Here is a 19502-nt window from a genome sequence, read left to right on the forward strand (position 1 = left end):
TCATAGTAAACAGCAGAAAAACACTAAATACATGAAAGCACCTTTACTTCTTGATCTTCACAAGCTGCAAAACTTCTGTTCAGTGTGCAGCACATTTAGAGATATTTGAAAATAAAATCGTGTTCATCCAGTTCTCTCACTCAAAGACACGGAAAACCAAAATATTTTGGTGGTATTCATTAGATACTGCTCTGTATTACAAGGCATGGATGTTCCCACTGGGAATTCAAAGCCCCTTTGTGAGTGCAGCCCTGGTCACCCACATGTGACACAACCTTCCACTCCCCAGGCCATCTGCCCATGAGATCAAGTGTCCTCTCTAAACAAACTGACAAGGAATAGATCAGCTGAAAGCCTTCAAGGTGCCCAACAATTTGCTCTCACCCTCCCCAACTGCATCGCTTTGTCTTCCTGAAAAATTACACTGCAAAACGAGATTGTGCCCCCAAGTGTGGGGGACTGAACCCAAAGCTTTGCAGAGAGGCACCTCCCAGCACCAGCAGCCACAGTCATCAACAGCCTCCCTCGAGGGAATGCCAAAAGATCCTGCCATGATAATGACCCCCCTTCCATGGAGCTGCTTTTGTTGGGAACAATGGAGCTCCCATGGTACCTCTGGCTGGCTGGAAATATTGGTATTAAGTGAGCGTGAGCACAGCTGTGTGTAAATGACATATATAAACAGATTAGATTTGTGTATTTATACTGGATGCAAACACATTAATAGCACATTTGCATACCCAGTTGGCTAAATGAGATTGCATGCAGAGCAGGATTACTGGTTACAAACACATTTATTTAGAATTTTCAATAAAGTATTTATATTGCCATTCAGGAGGTCAGAGTGGATTCATCATCCTTTTTCTCCTCTTTGCCTCCTCAGCCACACACAAATGCTCTTGTGGACACGCTTTGCACGCACTGCCCATCCCTCCATCCCTCTTCACAGCTTGGCTGGGAAAAGGGCTCCAGGCAGCAGGAGCTGAGCCGAGGTGCTCAGGCCAGAGGCTGCCGCAGCTCCCTCCCGTTTACCCGACTGGAGGTGATGTTTGCAGGGGCTCAGAGCTCTCCTTGTGACCACAGCATGAACCACTACCTAAATGCCAGCCTACAAAACTCCTCTTCCCCTCCTCTGTTTAATGCCAGGGATCAATGCAAGAGCCTGCACGAAAGGCAACATGATATTGAAGGTGACACAACAGCTCTCAGACATTTCCAGAGCTGCAGGAGAATTCAGCTCTTCCTTCACCCTGGGCCTGGAGCTGTCAGGGTGTTGCTAACCTTTTGTGCTGACCCCAGCTGTATTTTCCCATCAGTGCTATTTTTATGAAGAGAAAGATTACAGGTTCACCCGAAGCACCAGGCAAAGCTTTGATTCCCATTCTGCACTGTACCTGTGGCTGTGGGGGAGTCCCGATGGGAGAGAGAAAACAGAAAAAAAAAAAAAATAAAATAATTCAATTCTAAATGAGGAGCCTTTCTGTTTGCTCTGACTGCACTGCACCCTGATTATCAGCTCTGGGTGCTCTCGCTGCATCCCGGATCAAATGCTCCCCACGCTCAGTTCTGGGCAGTTCCCGTTAAAAGCTCCGGCGCTGCCTCCCGGCTCCCTGCCCGGCCCCGATAAATCATCCCCGAGCTGCTCCGGGAGGCTGCAGGAGGCTCCAGCCCGGGTTGCCAGGCAACCTGTGCAGGAGGGATGCAGGGATGCAGGGAGGGATGCAGGGATGCACGGACAGACAGATGGATGGATGGGAGCTGCTGACAAACGGCCAAGGGGCTGCACCAACAGACCGGTCCCAGTGCCTCCCCGCCCCTGCTGTGCAAAATCCAACCCCAAAGGCTTCTGAGAGGAACACAGGGTCCCTGCTCCATCCCTGACTGCTGCTGAGCTGTGGGGAGCCAGTGATCCCACAGTGAACCAACAGTGACCCTACAGTGATCCCACAGATCACCCAGTGATCCCACACGCCCAGTGATCCCACAGTGATCCCACAGTGACCCTACAGTGACCCTACAGTGATCCCACAGATCACCCAGTGATCCCACAGTGATCCCAGAGACCACCCAGTGATCCCACAGATCACCCAGTGATCCCACAGTGACCCCACAGTGACCCTACAGTGATCCCACAGATCACCCAGTGATCCCACAGTGATCCCAGAGACCACCCAGTGATCCCACAGTGATCCCACAGTGACCCCACAGTGATCCCACAGATCACCCAGTGATCCCACACATCACCCAGTGATCCCACAGTGATTCCACAGATCCTAGTGACCCCACAGTGATCCAACAGTGATCCCACAGATCCCACAGTGATCCCACAGTGACTCCACGGTGACCCCACACATCACCCAGTGATCCCACAGTGATCTCCCAGTGATCCCCCAGATCCCCCAGATCCCCCAGTGACCCCAGTGATCCCCCAGTTGATCCCAGAGCGTGGCAGCAGAAATGTGATCCCCTATGAGATCAGTCAGGAGCCCGGCCGAGCCGGCCCCGCAGCACAGCCGATGCTCGGAGCGAGTCCTGCCTGGGCAGTAAAGCAGCAGCAGCAGCAGAGGAAACCTGACTTTCCTTTCCTGCAGCTCTGGAAGGGGTGTTGGATAAACAGCGTGGACTCTGGAAAAGCAATTCCTGGATTATTCCAGGCATGATCAGCCTGCTAAGGTCACTAATGGTCCCCCATTTCAGCAGGGGGATGGAGAGGCAGGCAGAGATGAACCCTCTTGGAAGACTGCTCAGTTTGCAATTCCCTCTCCTCTGCTCAGAGTGGGAAGAGGAGGCATTCCCCTCAAACCAGTGGCACCGAGGGCAGGAGCATCCTCCACGGGGAGCAACAGGTCCTGGGCCTGCCCTGGCTGACAAAAAGAGCTTTCTGTTTATCCCCCATGCTCTGTCTCCTGCCATCGACAGTTTCTCAGTGTTGCAAACAAAGCTAAAATGATTTGAGTGTGTTTTTTTAGATAAATGATTTTTTAAAGGTGCCTTTTAAGAGTTAAACAGAAGAAAGGTCTGGCACATTTGTGACCCAGAAAAGCAAAACAATGTACTGCTGACAAGAGACAACAGAAAGCTTTTGATTATACTTCAGATTGCCTTTTCTGTACACAAAGAAATTCATTTCTGGTTGTTATTTTAAACTGCTGTTAAAATGCTAATATACAAAAAGCCTTCTTGTACATCAAAACCAGAGAGTGAGAAAAAGAAAGAGCTGGACATGTTCCTTTTCAAGGACTACCTGAAATACCTTGTGTGATCCTTCAAGGCTCAAACACAGCATTTCCAGTGCAAGTTCCCCACTACAGAAATGTTGTTCCCTTGGGATTTCAACCATTATTGTCAATTATTCTGGAGACAGTTTCTGCCTCAAACAGGGATTTTTATGCAAAGGGCAGAAGGAAACAAATAAAAGCACTTCAAGAGCCCCCAGACTTTGAAGCAATGAACTAATCCAAAATGGAAATGATCCCTCTGGAGAGGCAAGTATTTCTGTAGGTGCCTTCCCAGGTAAATCATTAACAGAAGGGCTGTGACTGCAGCCATGCCCAGCCTGGAATTCAGGCGCTCTGATACAAATTCCAGTTTTTGACCCTTGCCAAAATGACACCAGGCAACCTCTGGAAACTCCCTAAATTCCTCTGAGTAAGTCTGCCACTGGCTGCAGTGGAGCGAAGAGACACCTGAGCACGCAAATCTGGCTGGAAGAAATACAGGTGATGACAAAATCAAATTCCAGGCTGAGGGACACATCCTCAGTGAGGGGGAGAACGGGGCCAGCTGTGAAAAAGGAATCACAAATAAGAGAGGAAACTATTAAAGATTTGAAAATGGAGTACCAGAAACGCAGCTGTAACAAAGGTGAACGCTGGAAAGGAAACCTTGAAGGCGAATATTAGGGGTGGGGGCAGGGGAAGGTGGTGCTGAGACTGTGGAATTGCCTCCCCAGACACGTAGAACTGGACAATACCTCCCATAACAGATAAATGAAATATGCACCCTAATAAACCAGAGGTGCCCTCTTTGCCTTCCCCAATTTGTGGCAAATGGGATGTTTGATTTGAGCGCTGAAGTTATTCCAGAGCAGTGGAGGGGAATGTGCTGCTGTGTCATTTATCAGCTCCTCTAAATGCATACAGCCTGGCTGATCAATCTCCCCACGCAGCCTAAAAGCCATATAAATAAATCTGAGGGATGCAGTCAGAGGCTGGGGGAGCACGGAAGAACAAAAGGATGGGGAAACCCACAGTGGAACGAGCACGGGGGGAGCAGGGGAGGTATCAAGAGGCCGTAAAAGCTGAAGCACAACCACAAAGCCTTCACCACAAAACAGTCCCAACCACGAAGTACAAAAACACCACTGGGCAGGGAGCAGCGGATTTAAACTGCAGCCTCCTGGGCAGAGATCACCACACAGAGCAGAAAGCAGAGAGGAGCTGGGCACAGCACACTCGGCACTCCAGGAGCTGCTCAGGGTTCAGGTGAAGCTCCTCCATGTCCCAGCTTCCTTCCAGGGGGGCATTCCCACACCCAAATCTGAGTTTCCCTGAGCTCATACAAAACCCCTCAGGTTGGCTTTGCCAGGCTCACAAACGAAGCCCCTCCAGCTCCAGCAGAATTCACGGACTCCTGGAACATCCCGAGCTGGAAGGGACCCCCAGGATGAGGACCCAACCCTCATCCCTGCCCAGAACAGCCCAGCAATCCCCCCTGTACCTCAGGCTGTGCCCACCCCCCTTTTCCCACTGCAAGGTGTGGAGTTTCCCCCTGGATCCAGCCCTTACTGCTGTCAAATTCCTTCCGTGGCACCATCATCATTAGCTCTACTGGCAGTGCTATCCTTGTAACTCATTAGGGATATGGGATGGATGCAGAAAATGATGAATATTTAGTCCCTATTCATCTACTACAGAAGCAGCCTATTATCAAACAAGTGACACCTTTACAAACTTAAATTAAATAATGGCTCCCGTGGAGGATTCCGAGCCCCTGACAGGATGGCAAAGTGATTTAAGTAACATAAAGCTGAGCAACTGGTGATGGATCATGGTTTTGCACTCGCTCTGTTACAGCCTGTAATAGAACAAATGATCATTTTTCAGCCTAATTGAATGTGGCCGCCCCGCTCGTACACAGAAGAGACAAAGCTTGATAATTTGCTTCATTAAAATGCATTTTTATGTCATCGGAAAGATTAAAAAAAAAATTGGTTCTGTTGATAGGGGAGATTAGAGAAATAAAATTTATCATGCAAACAGCACTTGCAAATGAGGTGTATTTTGGCATTCATACTGCTTATGTTGTGCGAGAAAGATAAGCCCTGAGCACTAAAGCACACAGAGCATCCACATTGTGACAGTAATCAACATTTCTTCAATAGGAATTATGTCACTACACCCATTTGAAGAGCATTTTGTCATTTGCTGCTGCAATGGCCACTGGGCCAGACTAAATAATTCCCAGCTAAGCTGTTAGGCAGAACACAGAGAATCCAGTGACATTCAGGAAGTTTGGGGGTTTGGGGCTGTCAGTGTTCAAACAAAGAATCAAAGTCAAGACTCAGACAGAGACCCAAACTACCAGGGAAAATAAAATTCAAAAATCAAATATCATCTTGTCAAGCTGCAGACAATGCTGTCAACTGTCTGCACTCACTTTGGTTTAGGGGTTGGAGTTTTTGTGTTTGTAAAGCAATCTTGTTAGGAACAGCAAATTGCCATTTAGACAGCAAACAACTCCTCCAAAAGAAAACAGACATTTGCCGTGTCAAGTAATCCATTCTCAGGCTCTGTGAGTTTCATAAAGTGTAATTCCAACATAAGCAATTGAAAAGGAGACACTTTTACCTATATCAACTTGGACTAAACCAGAATCACTTGGAGAGAAGCTGCAGATTTCTGCCTTACACTAAAACCAGGAAAATATCAAGGCACTTCATTATTTATTACTGAGTTTCAATTGCACTTTCACCACAAGCACCAGAGGTGAGTTACAATCCCTCCCTTGGTTCTCTCGCTCTACCAAAAGCATTAAGCTCAGAAAATCCCCGATTGTGATGATCCCTGCACTCCCCAGCTGCTCTTTAGAGTGTCATGACTCAGTTTCCTTTTGGAGCAGAACAGGATACAGCAGGAGGATATATTTAACCCAGATTCCGGATCCCTGAGCAGATAAAATCTGGATAAAAGGTCAGGGTGGTGCAGGCAGGAGCTGTGTCCCTGCAGACATCAGGAGAGGGTCCAGCAGGAACCTGGGGCTGCTCTGTGCCCAGCACGGGCTCTGTTCCAGCCGCTCAGCTCCTGCTCTGCCCACCGAGGGGAGGGACAGACCCACGGACACCCAACTGTTCCCGTGCTGAGCAACAGCAGCTCCTGGGGCCCTCTGTGTTTATAAATCACCTGGGAGGACAAACACAGCCTCCCACACCCCCCAGCATCGTTCCCGTTTGGGAACGCTCGCACGGCGATGATGGAGAGCGCCAGGAGCGTGAGGGAGCTCCATTCTAAGATGCCCTTGAAAATGAGATGAAAAACGCGGTTCTGACAATCAACCTCTGCCGTGTTTATTAATCCTCCAAGCAGCAGATCCCTTTCCCTTGGCAACAGGAGCTCAGGGGCTGTGTGGAGGGCAGATCCTGCTCTGGAAACGAGCCAGCAGCTCCCCAAGGCACCTGCGTGTGGTTTGCTTTGTGCTGGAGTTTGGAGGTTCTGTCTGTCCCACACAGAAACAGCTCCTGAGCCAGGAGAACAAGGGGCTGTGCTGGCATTTTTGGGGATCAGCAGCACGGCAAGCGTTTAATGGATAAAAATATTCCACGTGAAGGCAGAGAGATGGCGGATCAAGAAGCACAGGGTTCAACAAACCCCAAAATGATTTTGTTAAGGGAACAGCAGCTTCTCTGGCAGCTGGGCAAAGATCAACATCAGGGAAAGCACTGAAATCACCCATTCTGAAGCCAAGGTCACTGACAGGATTTATAGATTTATCCCTGAAGAGCCTTTGCTGAACATGAAATGCTGAAATAATTTTTTTTTAATCTCTCCCCCCGCCCCTTTGGGCTCCCTCATTTGCTGGAGGCTTTTAAAATTCATTCCTTTTCACAGCTGGTTAAACAATGGAATCTTTTGGCAAACTAAAAGGACAGAATTGATTGCCCTACACAAACTTTTCTGCACGTATAATTGATTTTTAATTCACTGCCTTATTTCCAAAAGGACTTGACAATAAACTCGGTGCTGTATGTGCAGTATTGATCCCTTTCAACAAGGGCTTGGATCAAAGACTGATGCAAGTTAATCACAAACAAAAGATTGTTATCTTTCATCTAGGAACCTGTGTTTAAACCAAATTCCCCTTTTTGAGCTGTAATACACCTTGTATTTTCCAGCTGTACTGCACCTCAGCATTCTGAAAACCTGCCAGCTATTCAGTAACTATAATTTTATGCAACCTTTAAATAACAACTTTTTCCCCCAAGCAGAATAATTTCATCCTTCACTGGTCACTTTTGACTGTGAGGGCTGATGGTTCTTTTCCACTCTGAGTTCTTAGAATAAGACACAGACAAAACGTGCTTAAACTAAAATCTTATTTATTCCTAAAAGACAGGTCCTACAAGGCCAGGACAATCTGAGTTTGGTGGGTTTTTTATCTCAGTGCTCAGCTAAGTTTCAATTGTTACTGCTAATCACACTTGCAAACGTGGCTGGATCACTAAATTCCAGAAAATGCTCATTTAGTGGGATTGTCACTCCACTGGGAAGCTGAAATGTTCATTTTTTGTGGGTAAAACAATGAAACTGAGCAGTAACTGGTGTCTAAACCTTCCAAGCCCACTCCAGGAGTCAGCCTTGCAATGCTGCTCAGCTTTTCCAATACCCCTTTATGATTTTTTTCCACTTGACCATTCCAGGCTCTGTTTCAATCTGGCTCTGAATTCCATTTTCTATAGCTGCCACATAAACAGTAAATAAAATTCATGGTATTTTTGCCCCACTAAGCAGCTCTGTCTCCCAGCATACCTGAAGAGCCCTGCTTGCAAGGGAGAACATGAGAACAACATTTTCATGAGCACACACTCCAAAAAGGGTGGATGAGACATTTGAGGATGATTCCAGGCAAAGGAGCCAAGCAAATAAGTCTGTGGGTTCTGCACAAGTAATTCCTTGACCTGCCACGCTGGATTACAAACACTTGCAAACACATTAGGAAAATGGTTTGCTGTCTCTTGTCCTTTCTGGCAGAAGGATTTCCACTTGTATTTTATGATAAACGAGTTTAAGCTGAAGCCAGGTGTGGATATTTTAAAATTTATGAACTTGTAAATCGATGTACATGGCCAATTAAGATTTAGCTCCAGCCAGGATTAACTACCCCTGCACATAAATTGAGGCTGTTTGAATGGAGGTTGTTTACCTCGACTACTCGACATCAAGAGCGATGTAAAATATTTAAAAGGCAGAATATTTCAGGATAAAAGGCAGTTATGAGGAGTGCCACGGGTGGCACTGACAGTTCTGCACAGGGATGCACACGGGGAAGGAAAGAACCTTCCTAAGGAACACTTGGAAACTTCCTTTAGAGAACTGAACGTGAATGGAACAAAGTGTGGAGGAAAAGGGAGGAACTGCCCAATAAAGAATGTTCAAGCACTGCTTCACCCACATCTCCCCTCACTCTGGAAGGCACAGCCCCGAGTTCCAAAGGTGCTTCAATTAAGCCTCCCCAGTTCTTCATAATCAACATCTGAATGCTAATGAGGAGCACAGCTCCATGCAGGAGAGCATCCCTGTGCAATAAACTGCAGCAAAGCAGCAGCAGACTCTGCCTGTAGCAAGCATGCATAAATAAACAGAATTAATAACTACCCAAGTGTGGACGGGTGACTTAATCTGTTTCGATTAGATGCAGCTCAGCCCCAGGCCTTTGTGGTATTTAAAATGTGTTCATCATGTTTAATTAAAAACCTAATAAACTGGAGGTTCCTTTAGTTCTGATTCGGATTTCTCTCTCCTGTAAGCCCTATTGATTTTGTCAGAACTTTTGATGAAGAGAGAGAAAAAAGCACATTTTGAATGAAGAGATAAAAATGTGAGGTGTAATTGGGGCTGTTGGGTGAGGAGCAGTCAGAACCAGCACCTCTCCTTCCACATTTCCAGCTCTTGAAGCACTCCAGAACAGAAAAGCTTTCCATTAGGTTACCAAAACTAGAGATGAACCCTATACCCTGCATAAATTACAGCTCTTTGAAAGGTTATTGAGCCAAAGTGGGAGCTTGTTTTTGGACCTGAAGCAAGGGCAGGGTCAGAATTGTGCTGATCTTCACTGAGGTACAAAAGCCATTTTGCAGAGATTTTGTCCCAAGAGGAAATGTGGGTATTTTATAAGAGCAGTTTGTCCTGGGAGATGTTCCCACTGGAACCACAGCAGGGATGGGATGGTCACTTTAACCCCAGCTGAAGTTCATGATCCTGGCTCCAGATTTGGGATCTGTGGGATACAGATCCACCACCAGGGCAAGCACAGAGGCACTGTCAGACTCCTCTCCTGGCTCCAAACTCCACTCCCACAGCAGATCCCAGGGATTGCCAGGCCAAGGAGAACAGAGCAGCTCCATTCCACCCCTGGGGGATTTCTGACTGCCTGCATCCGAAATCCCACACCTGGCAGAGACTTAAAGGGGCATTTTCTGGGGTGAGCACGAGGTGCTGAGCAGAACTCAGTGCTCTGACATCCTGGGCTGGTTTGAGTGGAGATTTAAACCTGGAGGAGGCACACTTTGTATCAAACCACGACAACTTTGCTCCTGGCTTCTCCCCAAATAATCCCTCCTCCATCCCACTTTCTATGGAAACTGCAGCCCCTCAGCAGCAGCTGATGCTGCTGGAGCTTGGGGAGCACCCAGGACCAGGCATTAAATGTGACACTTGCTGCAGTTTGTCCCCAGAACTGAACTGCTGAGCGTGACAAGAGAACCAAACCCTGCCCATTGCATCCCTGCAGAAATGGGGGAAGGAGCCTCACCAGCAGCTGCTCAGGGCTGCCCAGGCACACAGCAGGGCAGGAGGTGCTCTGCTCACCCTCACAGAGGTGAGGCAGAGGAGGAACCTCACTGGCTCTCCCTCTGTGCTGATGGAGCTACACACCGGGACAAAAATGCTTTATAAACAGCCACAGCTTCAGAGACACCAGGGAGACAACAAACCTCAGCCTTCATATTTACACAGCCCTCGTGTAACTCAATCAGTGCCCAATTTTATCCTCTCCTTAATTCCATCTAAACATCTGCAACCACATCAGCAGCAGGGAAAATAACACAGCTCCCATCTTTAGTTTTAATCGGGTCTGACACTGCCAAGCAGCTCCTACCTCACAGTTTGGACACTGAACAGCAGAGCTCTTCTAATGGAAAACAAGGCTTTGTCTTGGGGCAGCTGAGAGTCCACCAAAATAAAAGTTTTAAACATGTTGTTGTTGTTGTTGTTGTTGTTATTATTATTATTATTATTATCGTTATCATCATTATTATTATTATTATTATTATTATTATTATTATTATTATTATTATTATTATTATGGTTAATAGTGCTATATTGGATCTGGGATCTGCTTATTTACTCAATTGCATAACTTAAATTTAAGTATTTCAATTTAAGTAAGCCCCATTTGCTGGGCTGCAAGAAGAGATTAATTACAAGTCTAGGCCAAATAAGGGCAGGGGCTGGGCCTGGGTCCCCACTTCCCTCAGAACTCTCCTGGGATTATCAGCCACCCCCTCACTGGAGGCTCCATCCCTCGGCACCCTGAGGTGAAGGGGACACACAGAGTTAATGCTGTCACCACAATTTCATTGTTTTGGCCAGACTTAGGGTTTGACACCTGAGTGTTTTCTGACCAACACTTCACTGTAGAATTGCTCTGCAGCTTCAGCACCCTGTGGATCAGAGTTCTCCTCAGTTTCCCAGGGCCTGCAATAAGGAAATTTCCCCTGCAAAGCTCCAGAATGCTGCAAAACACAGCACAGCTGCTCCAGGCTGGAGCTGTCTGGAGCTGCAGGGACCAAGAGGCTCTGAGGCTGTGCAGGTGGAGCTCTGCTGTCTATAAATAAGAGCACAGTTTGATCTTTGGCTCTGCCCAGGCTGGAGGGCTGCCAAATGTTTCTGGAAACTTGGATGGAGCAGAACAAGAACAAATATGATAAAATGAGCTGGGGCTGACAATGATTTATAGAGTCAGTGATCATTACTCTGTGCTCACAGGCTGTACTTCTGCAGTAATGCTTCACTTTTCAATAAACTTTGTTTTTTCCATGGGTAAGGCTCAATTCTCTCTCATTTAACATGGGTGGATCATCAAAACCCCCGAGTGCAGCAGCTCCAGCACTCACAGCTCAAGCAGCTGATGGAAAAAAATGAGGAGAGGGGGGAAAAAAGCTACACAGGGAGAAAAAGAGAGGTGCCAGCACCTCTGAATATTTAGAATTTACCCCTGGATGTGTGCAGAGAGCACAGAGTCAGCAGTGCAGCAGCCAGTCCCTTTTGGGACACGGTGAGGGCAGAGCTGCCCAGCGTGCCCCAGGCTCTGCCAGCCCAGCCCCACAAAGGCTCCTTGTTAGGCCTGGAACCAGCCCCAGACGGGGGCTCAGGGCTGGCCCAGCTCCTGCAGGAAGGTTTAAACGAGGGGAGAGCAGAGTCATGCACTGCAAGGATGCCCTGAAAGCCCTGCAGAGAACCTACAGCTTAAAAAATCTCTCCAGCCCTTGCCTGAATAATTAAAACCACTATGAGAACATGAACGTTTCCTCCATTAATCAGTTCTGTATTCTAACACTAATGCCAGCTTTATCAGTAGCTTAACAAGATCACATTTTTATTTTTGTTTACTTCTTTAAACACTTCAGCAATTAACCAGCTTAAAAATTGACCCACTCAAGGCAAAAACAAAACAAAACCCAAACAAACTTTTTACTGTCACTTTTCCATGAGCAATTCTGTCACACACTGGATCAGGTTTTTTCATTTATATACCCATGTATTTTCATTTATATACCCAGGCATGTGTATTTTTATTTACACACCCGCCCTCTTCTTGCTCATAAAGATAGCCTCTTTAGGGAAAAAAAAAAAACCCAACATAAAAAAGCAAGAGCAGCAACGTGAACCATAAAGGCTGAGGAGATAAATCATTTCCTACCACTTCATCTTCAGTCCAACACTTCTCAATCAGCTTTGGCACAGGTTTCTTCACCAAGCGCTGCAGGGCTTTTCCAGCATCGTAGTTACTTTCATGTAGCTGAAAAATAAAGAAGACAAATAGATCATTCAAAGGAATTAGCAGTGATCTGATATTGGAGAAAAAACAAAACCACTACAGGGAGCCACATGAGATGTTCTCTGCCTAATTATTTTTACTGTTGATGTATGAAGTGAAATTTAAACAACCTGAAGGGTAACTGAGGTTTTATCAGTAGGAGCAGCAGCGTTAAACCAAGCAGGGATCCCCCTTCCTTCCTCAACCTGTCCCAGGTAATGTTTAAGCCAAAGTCACACTGCTCCCTTCTACTCACAGGGCTCAATGTGATGTCAGCCATGATAAAATAAAAATTAATATGTGATGGGTTATACTTCACACAAATTGGCTCAAATCTCCTGTTGTCAGCAGAACAGACCTGAACTGCTGAAGGTGCTCTTCCCCTCCACCAAGTTACTGGGGCATTCATTAGTTTTGAATACTTCGGGGAGTTTTAAAGGAAAAAAAATACTTCTAAAAATAAAAGGTCACTCCTGGGCACAGACCTCTGCTGTTACCTGCAGTGTGTTTTTGGAACAAACAAAAATGGTCCTTAACTGGCAGACAGAACTTCTTTATCCTCACCAACAACTGAAACAACAATACAAACAGGGTTTCTGCAATGGAACGAGTGCTTGAATAACAGAAGGTGGACAAGAAAGAAAACTAAAGCCACAGTGGTTTTCTGTTCATTTGAGCTTTTGTTTGGCACCTTGAGGGAGGCCCCAGGCACTGGGTGCAGGAATTTATTCCTTGCACTGATGCAGGGAAACCAATGACAACAATGCTCCAACTTCCAAAAGTTCATTTCCCCCTGGTGCCTCCTTCCAGCCCCGGCTCTGGGAGGTGCCAGAACAGCAGGGCCAGCACAGCAGGGCCAGCAGCAGGGCCAGCAGCAGGGCCAGCAGCAGGGCCAGCAGAGCAGGGCCAGCAGCAGGGCCAGCAGCAGGGCCACCATCAGGGCCAGCAGGGCCAGCAGAGCAGGGCCAGCAGAGCAGGGCCAGCAGAGCAGGGCCAGCAGCAGGGCCAGCAGAGCAGGACCAGCAGCAGGGCCAGCAGCAGGGCCAGCAGAGCAGGGCCAGCAGGGCCAGCAGCAGGGCCAGCAGCAGGGCCAGCAGAGCAGGGCCAGCAGCAGGGCCAGCAGAGCAGGGCCAGCAGGGCCAGCAGCAGGGCCAGCAGCAGGGCCAGCAGAGCAGGGCCAGCAGGGCCAGCATCAGGGCCAGCACAGCAGGGCCAGCACAGCAGGGCCAGCAGCAGGGCCAGCACAGCAGGGCCAGCAGAGCAGGGCCAGCAGAGCAGGGCCAGCAGCAGGGCCAGCAGCAGGACCAGCAGCAGGGCCAGCAGCAGGGCCAGCAGGGCCAGCAGAGCAGGGCCAGCAGCAGGGCCAGCAGCAGGGCCAGCAGGGCCAGCAGAGCAGGGCCAGCAGCAGGGCCAGCAGCAGGGCCAGCAGCAGGGCCAGCAGCAGGGGCAGCACAGCAGGGCCAGCAGCAGGGCCAGCAGCAGGGCCAGCAGCAGGGCCAGCAGCAGGGCCAGCAGAGCAGGGCCAGCAGCAGGGCCAGCAGCAGGGCCAGCAGCAGGGCCAGCAGAGCAGGGCCAGCAGGGCCAGCAGCAGGGCCAGCAGCAGGGCCAGCAGCAGGGCCAGCAGAGCAGGGCCAGCAGCAGGGCCAGCAGCAGGGCCAGCAGCAGGGCCAGCAGAGCAGGGCCAGCAGGGCCAGCAGCAGGGCCAGCAGCAGGGCCAGCAGCAGGGCCAGCACAGCAGGGCCAGCACAGCAGGGCCAGCAGCAGGGCCAGCACAGCAGGGCCAGCAGGGCCACCATCAGGGCCAGCAGGGCCAGCACAGCAGGGCCAGCACAGCAGGGCCAGCACAGCAGGGCCAGCACAGCAGGGCCAGCAGCAGGGCCAGCACAGCAGGGCCAGCACAGCAGGGCCAGCAGCAGGGCCAGCAGAGCAGGGCCAGCAGAGCAGGGCCAGCAGGGCCAGCAGCAGGGCCAGCAGCAGGGCCAGCAGGGCCAGCACAGCAGGGCCAGCAGCAGGGCCAGCAGCAGGGCCAGCAGCAGGGCCAGCAGAGCAGGGCCAGCAGCAGGGCCAGCAGCAGGGCCAGCAGCAGGACCAGCAGCAGGGCCAGCAGCAGGGCCAGCAGCAGGGCCAGCAGCAGCCCTGACTGTCACTGCCTGGGCTCAGCTCCTGCTCCCAGCCCTGCAGCTCGCTGGGGACAGCAGGGGATGGGTGCAGAGCTGGGCTGAAGGGGCACAGGGAGCTGAGCTGGGCCCTGCTCAGAGCTCAACCTGCACTGCCAGCCCTCACTGGCTCTGCTCAAGTGCCAAAACTGCCTGGGGAAAAAAAAAAATCTGCTTAAAAAAAAGTATTTCCAAGGCTCCCGTGGTATGCAGTGCCTACTTACAGGCACAAAAATAAGATGTTGCCTTTTCTGCTGGGTACACATTAATTTTCCTCCCTGTTTGCACTCCAGCACTGGGAACAAATCCATCTCAAAGGAAAAAACACTGTTTGTTTTGCCAGCTCACCTGGCAAATGCCTCTTTTCTGTGCGTGCCACTACCTAGAAGATTTTTCACTCAGGAGATGTGACAGAGCTGAGGAGAATGGTGCTCCTGTTTCCCTTCCCTCTCTGCTCCCTCCCAAAACACGAGGAATGCCAAAGCCTCTTTGTAACTTGGAGGGCATCTTTATTTTGCCTCAAGGACAACACGTGTTTTTCCCTGGCAGCCCCGCTGCCCAAGCAGCTCAACCTGCAAGAAAAATAAACCAGACAAGCCCAGAAAGAACAGCCTGGTCTGACAGGCAGCTACTCCAGAAAAAGAAAAGTTTACAGGCCAGCAAGGCTGTCCCAGACCAGCAGCAGATAACATGGGCATTAACTTCTGAGCAAGTCATTACATTAATAACAATCCCAAAGGCCGTCAGCACAGAGCCATGGAACAGAGAAGACCCCTGTGAGAACGTGATACAGGCTTAGAGTCTCCTGAAAAATGTTAATTTTAGCAGGTACGAGTGGGAAAAGATGTTTTATAAATGCCAGGAGTAGAATAATGCAGCAGAAAGGAAAAATATTTCCTCTAAGTGCTGGAGTTAAATTGACGTGCTCCAGTCTGGCTCATTCTCTGCTTTTTACTTTGAGCCATTCACTATTCCTGAGCACTCCACTGGCAAGATTCAGATGTATAAATAACAGCTAATGATGACTGCCTCTGCTTTCATTAACTTCTGCTTGAACTTCTCCAGGTATTTCTATAAACACTGGATCATTGTCCAGCCAGCCAGAGAATCTCCATTTTTAGCATTAACTCTGCATCCAAATTTGGCACCGCCATGAGATTTGATCTGTCAACAACTGCAACAAAGGGAACCACCACAAATGTACCTTAAAACAGAAAATACAGCAACTCCTGCACCACTGGGCAGGATTACAGCAAAATTCTGCATGTGCACGTGCCCAAAAGCCTCCTTTACACTGCTATTAAAGAAAGCCAGGGCCCAGGGAAGGGATTTCACCATCAAGGCTGCACATTCCCACCAGGCTCCAGTTCCTACTGCAGCCTCTGAACAGAGCTGCCATTTCTGTCTGGGTGATGCTGCAAATAAATTCTCCTTTGGCATGGCTCAGCTGTCAGGCACCTCCAGTCTGTAATGAACCCATGAATTACATCTTGCAGCTCTGACATCTCTGGGCTTGCTCATCAAAATATTGTTCTTCAATTGTAATTTATAACTTAATTTAAATGTCCCTTTCCTGTGACCTTTTTAGAGCAGAGTGCCATTGCATCTGGCAGCTCCTGCTCCAGCAAGGCTTCCTTTGGCAATTACAGCCATTATGCTCTGCCTTGAAAAGCCCAGCTCACTGAGGCTGCATTCAGGGCTCACCATTTAATAATTGCAGTCCATTAAGAACACTGAGATCCCAGAGCCTTTTTCTCCAAGGAAAAATTGCTGCTATCGCATGAGAGTTTTACTGAATGCTTCAAAATCAGAGTCCCAGCCTGGGTTAAAGCAGAAGGGATTGTTCAGCCAAACCCACTTTTATGGGGCTGCAGCATGTCCAGCACTGCAATTGCAGAGCTCTCCAGGTTCCAGAGCTGGCTCTTCCATGGGATGATGACCTGTCCTGGACAAATCACACCCCAAGATGAGGGAGAAGGGAAAAGACAAGGAAAATGAGCAGGATGGGGATTACTGCCGTGAGCAGCTCCACCTTTGGGTGTGATAACTCCAACCCAACACCTCATTGAATACAGAATGTAATTCAGGCCACTTCTTTCAGTCGCAGAGCTGACACATTTCAGTGGGCTGTGAATATTCTGTGTAGCTGTGGACATCTTGCCCTCCTATGAAAACGGAATATTCCTCTTTTCATTTTTATCAAATATTTCTAAAACCCAGCAAGACAGAGCCCCAAGGGCCCTTTAGGGTATATTTGGGTATCAGACAAAATAAAACAAAAAAAAAATCAAAAAACACCCCAACTTCCATCTCTTCCCCCCAGTTCTAATTTATTTTAAGCATCTAAAGAGCTGATGATGAAGCTTAAAATCCCTAATATTTGAGATGCAGCCACTTTGCACTGGCATTGCCAGGGAGCTGCCAGACAGCCCACAATGCAGCTGCCAAACAGCTGGGGGACAATGCAGGCACATCCAGTGCCCCACACAGAGCCAGGGCAAGAACTCGCCAACCACCTGCAAGATGTGCAACAGCACATAAAAAACACCTTTCAAAAATATGAGTGTTTTGCATACTCCCCCAAAACTTTAACAGCAATCCCAGCAGTCGGGTTTGGCCATTTTTTAGCTGCCTGTAAGAGCGAGGATGAGGATGAATGGATCTTGCAGAATTGTCTCCTGCACTGAGTGGCTCCAGCCTGGGACAGGCCTGGGCAGGGAGCCTGGCCCTGCCTCGTGTGAACCAGGAGAGCAGCTGCTCATTAACATCATCCACAAGGAAAACTAGTCGTAAGGAGAAATGCTAACATATATTTAAATATTTTTTTTTTATGCTTTCAACCTTGTCTGCAGTTAATGAACAAGAAAATCTGGTCTAAGGGCAAGTTAAAACAGGGAGTAATTTGTCTGTGTGACATCTTAGTTAGAACTGAATTTCCTTGCACTGAGATTAGCCTGTCATGTTTGTCACTCATAATGACACGTTCCCATGCAGCAGAGCCATGAGAAGGCACAACAACACTATTAGTAAAGAGAGATTTACACAATATTAGCATATCACTGTTTGGGCCCTCCTCCACGTAGCACTACATGAGCCTAAGTGGTGCTATTTTTTCACCTTATGAGGATAAATAGGAGTGGCTGGCTCTGATTTCCACAGCAAAAACATGAACCAAGCCTCAGAGATTCCGTGTTCCACACTGAGCTTGCAGCCTGCCTGCCCCAAGGTCTGTTCCAGGCTTTGCTGTTCCACAGAACACCAGGCAAGGCTGACCTCTGGGAATGAATTCTTCCTCTGCAGCTCTGTCAAATCTGAGCACACAGCAGTGAATTAATTCCTGCTTGGCCTGGGATCTCTGGGAACAGCACTGCACAACCTCTGACCAGCAGGCACAGGTCAAAGGGATAAAAGAGGTCACGAGTTTCTGGCCTTGCACTGCTATGGACACAGAAAGGATCTGAACCACATCTGATGCTGAATCAGAGTCTGGAGGGCAAAGAGCAGGGAAGGAGGGAGGGGAAGGAACTACTCCAAAATTTCCCCCAGCTCTCCTTCCTCAGCACTGCCAGCAGCAATGCTCAATATTCACCTTGTTCCATCCTTCCCATGATTATCAGAGCTGGCAGCACCTTCTCCCCACAGAGCAGGATGAGCTTTCTGGGATCATTTCTTCACCATTATTATGGTGAAAGGCTTGCAGTGTCCTCCTCCAGCCCTCCCAGACTGACACCAACACCCATCAGGAGGGCAGCAAGCTCCAAATGAAAACTTTATTTCCTTCCCAAGGGCTACAGTGACAAATGTGGCAGCAAACCCCAACAGCAAACAAAGGAACGGGAGCTGGAATTCACCTGGAACGTTGAGTGAATAATCATTTCAGTGAGCTGAGATATAAATACATGTATGTGATGTCTGTATGTTACATTGTGCCTTCCATGATCTTCATTTCTATCTGGCATAATTAACAATAAATCATTCTGGGGGCTTACAGCACCTGTTATTACATAAATAAAACAGCAGCAAAGGAGGTGTCAAGACTGATTTATGTGAAGTGCTACCCTGAAGTTTATTGGATTTCCATAATAAGAAATCATACCACACCATTTTCTTTTACATTCATCTTCTGGGTTGCATATGATAATTTCTAAACAAAGACACAACTTAGTGCAGGTTAAGAGGCTCACAAATCATTTATCAGATAAAGCTGATCTCTTTAGAATAGGTGGTGAACTGAAAGATAAAAAAGGTACCATTTTGTCAGGACAACAAGTGACCTATCTAAACTGTTTAAAGTCAAAAAAGCAGGGCCTCAGAAATAAGTCAAAGTTTCTTAAAATATTCCTGACAGAACTATTATTCATAAGGAAACTCTTTTCTAGAAAAACATTCCAAGTGGACCAGAAATGCAAAGAGAAAAGAATCAGAAGAACAAAACCAAAATATTTTGGGACTAATCTAATTTCAGAAGAAAGAACTCCACAAGTGCAACTTGCAGATTCCTTGGGCTGCCAAGCAATTAAAGGGAGTAATTAAAGCAGATAGAGAAGCAGTGAAGTTAAATGAATTTTCTGCATTAGGCTATTATTATAGATAAGGGGAAAGAAATTCCAATTCCAAAAGCTCTTTAATGATTATTGACCTTAACAGAAATTTGAGTCTCTGAGAAAGATGTCAGAGAACAACTGGGCCAAGTGCAGAGTGGTGAGGGACCAGCAGCTCCATCCCGAGGAAAGGAACACAAGGAACATCTTCCCTGTGCAGAATGGAGGTGTTTCAACTCCAGCTGAAACCCCAGACTAGCTGGGGTGAGTGGAAACCCCAAGAGCCAGGTCAGGGGCAGCCGAGCAAGTCCCAGTTCCAGCTGGTGGCCCTGACCTGAGCAGCCTCCCAAAGCCACTCACTGGGGCCACCTTGGAGCAGCACCCACGAGTTCCTCACTGCACCTCTGCAGCCCAGAGCTTTGAGAATCGTTCGGTACTTGAGAGGAAGTTACCACCAAAAAGCCAAAATCTGGCTCACACCCCAAACATTTGA

At 48.2% G+C, this 19502-nt stretch overlaps 1 protein-coding gene across 14 annotated transcripts in view; it reads right to left on the bottom strand.

The window, feature by feature from the left end:
* RERE (arginine-glutamic acid dipeptide repeats) overlaps positions 1–19502 on the bottom strand; it is a 177078-nt gene that overhangs the window by 45205 nt on the left and 112371 nt on the right. For all 14 annotated transcript variants that reach the window (XM_086860202.1, XM_086860200.1, XM_086860198.1 and 11 more), the window contains one exon: positions 12196–12294. In XM_086860202.1, the coding sequence (XP_086716328.1) occupies positions 12196–12294 (99 nt within the window). The remainder of the gene's footprint in view (positions 1–12195; positions 12295–19502) is intronic.

This window comes from Cyanistes caeruleus, chromosome 22, assembly GCF_971803275.1.
Source record: "Cyanistes caeruleus chromosome 22, bCyaCae1.hap1.1, whole genome shotgun sequence".
NCBI lineage: Eukaryota > Metazoa > Chordata > Aves > Passeriformes > Paridae > Cyanistes > Cyanistes caeruleus.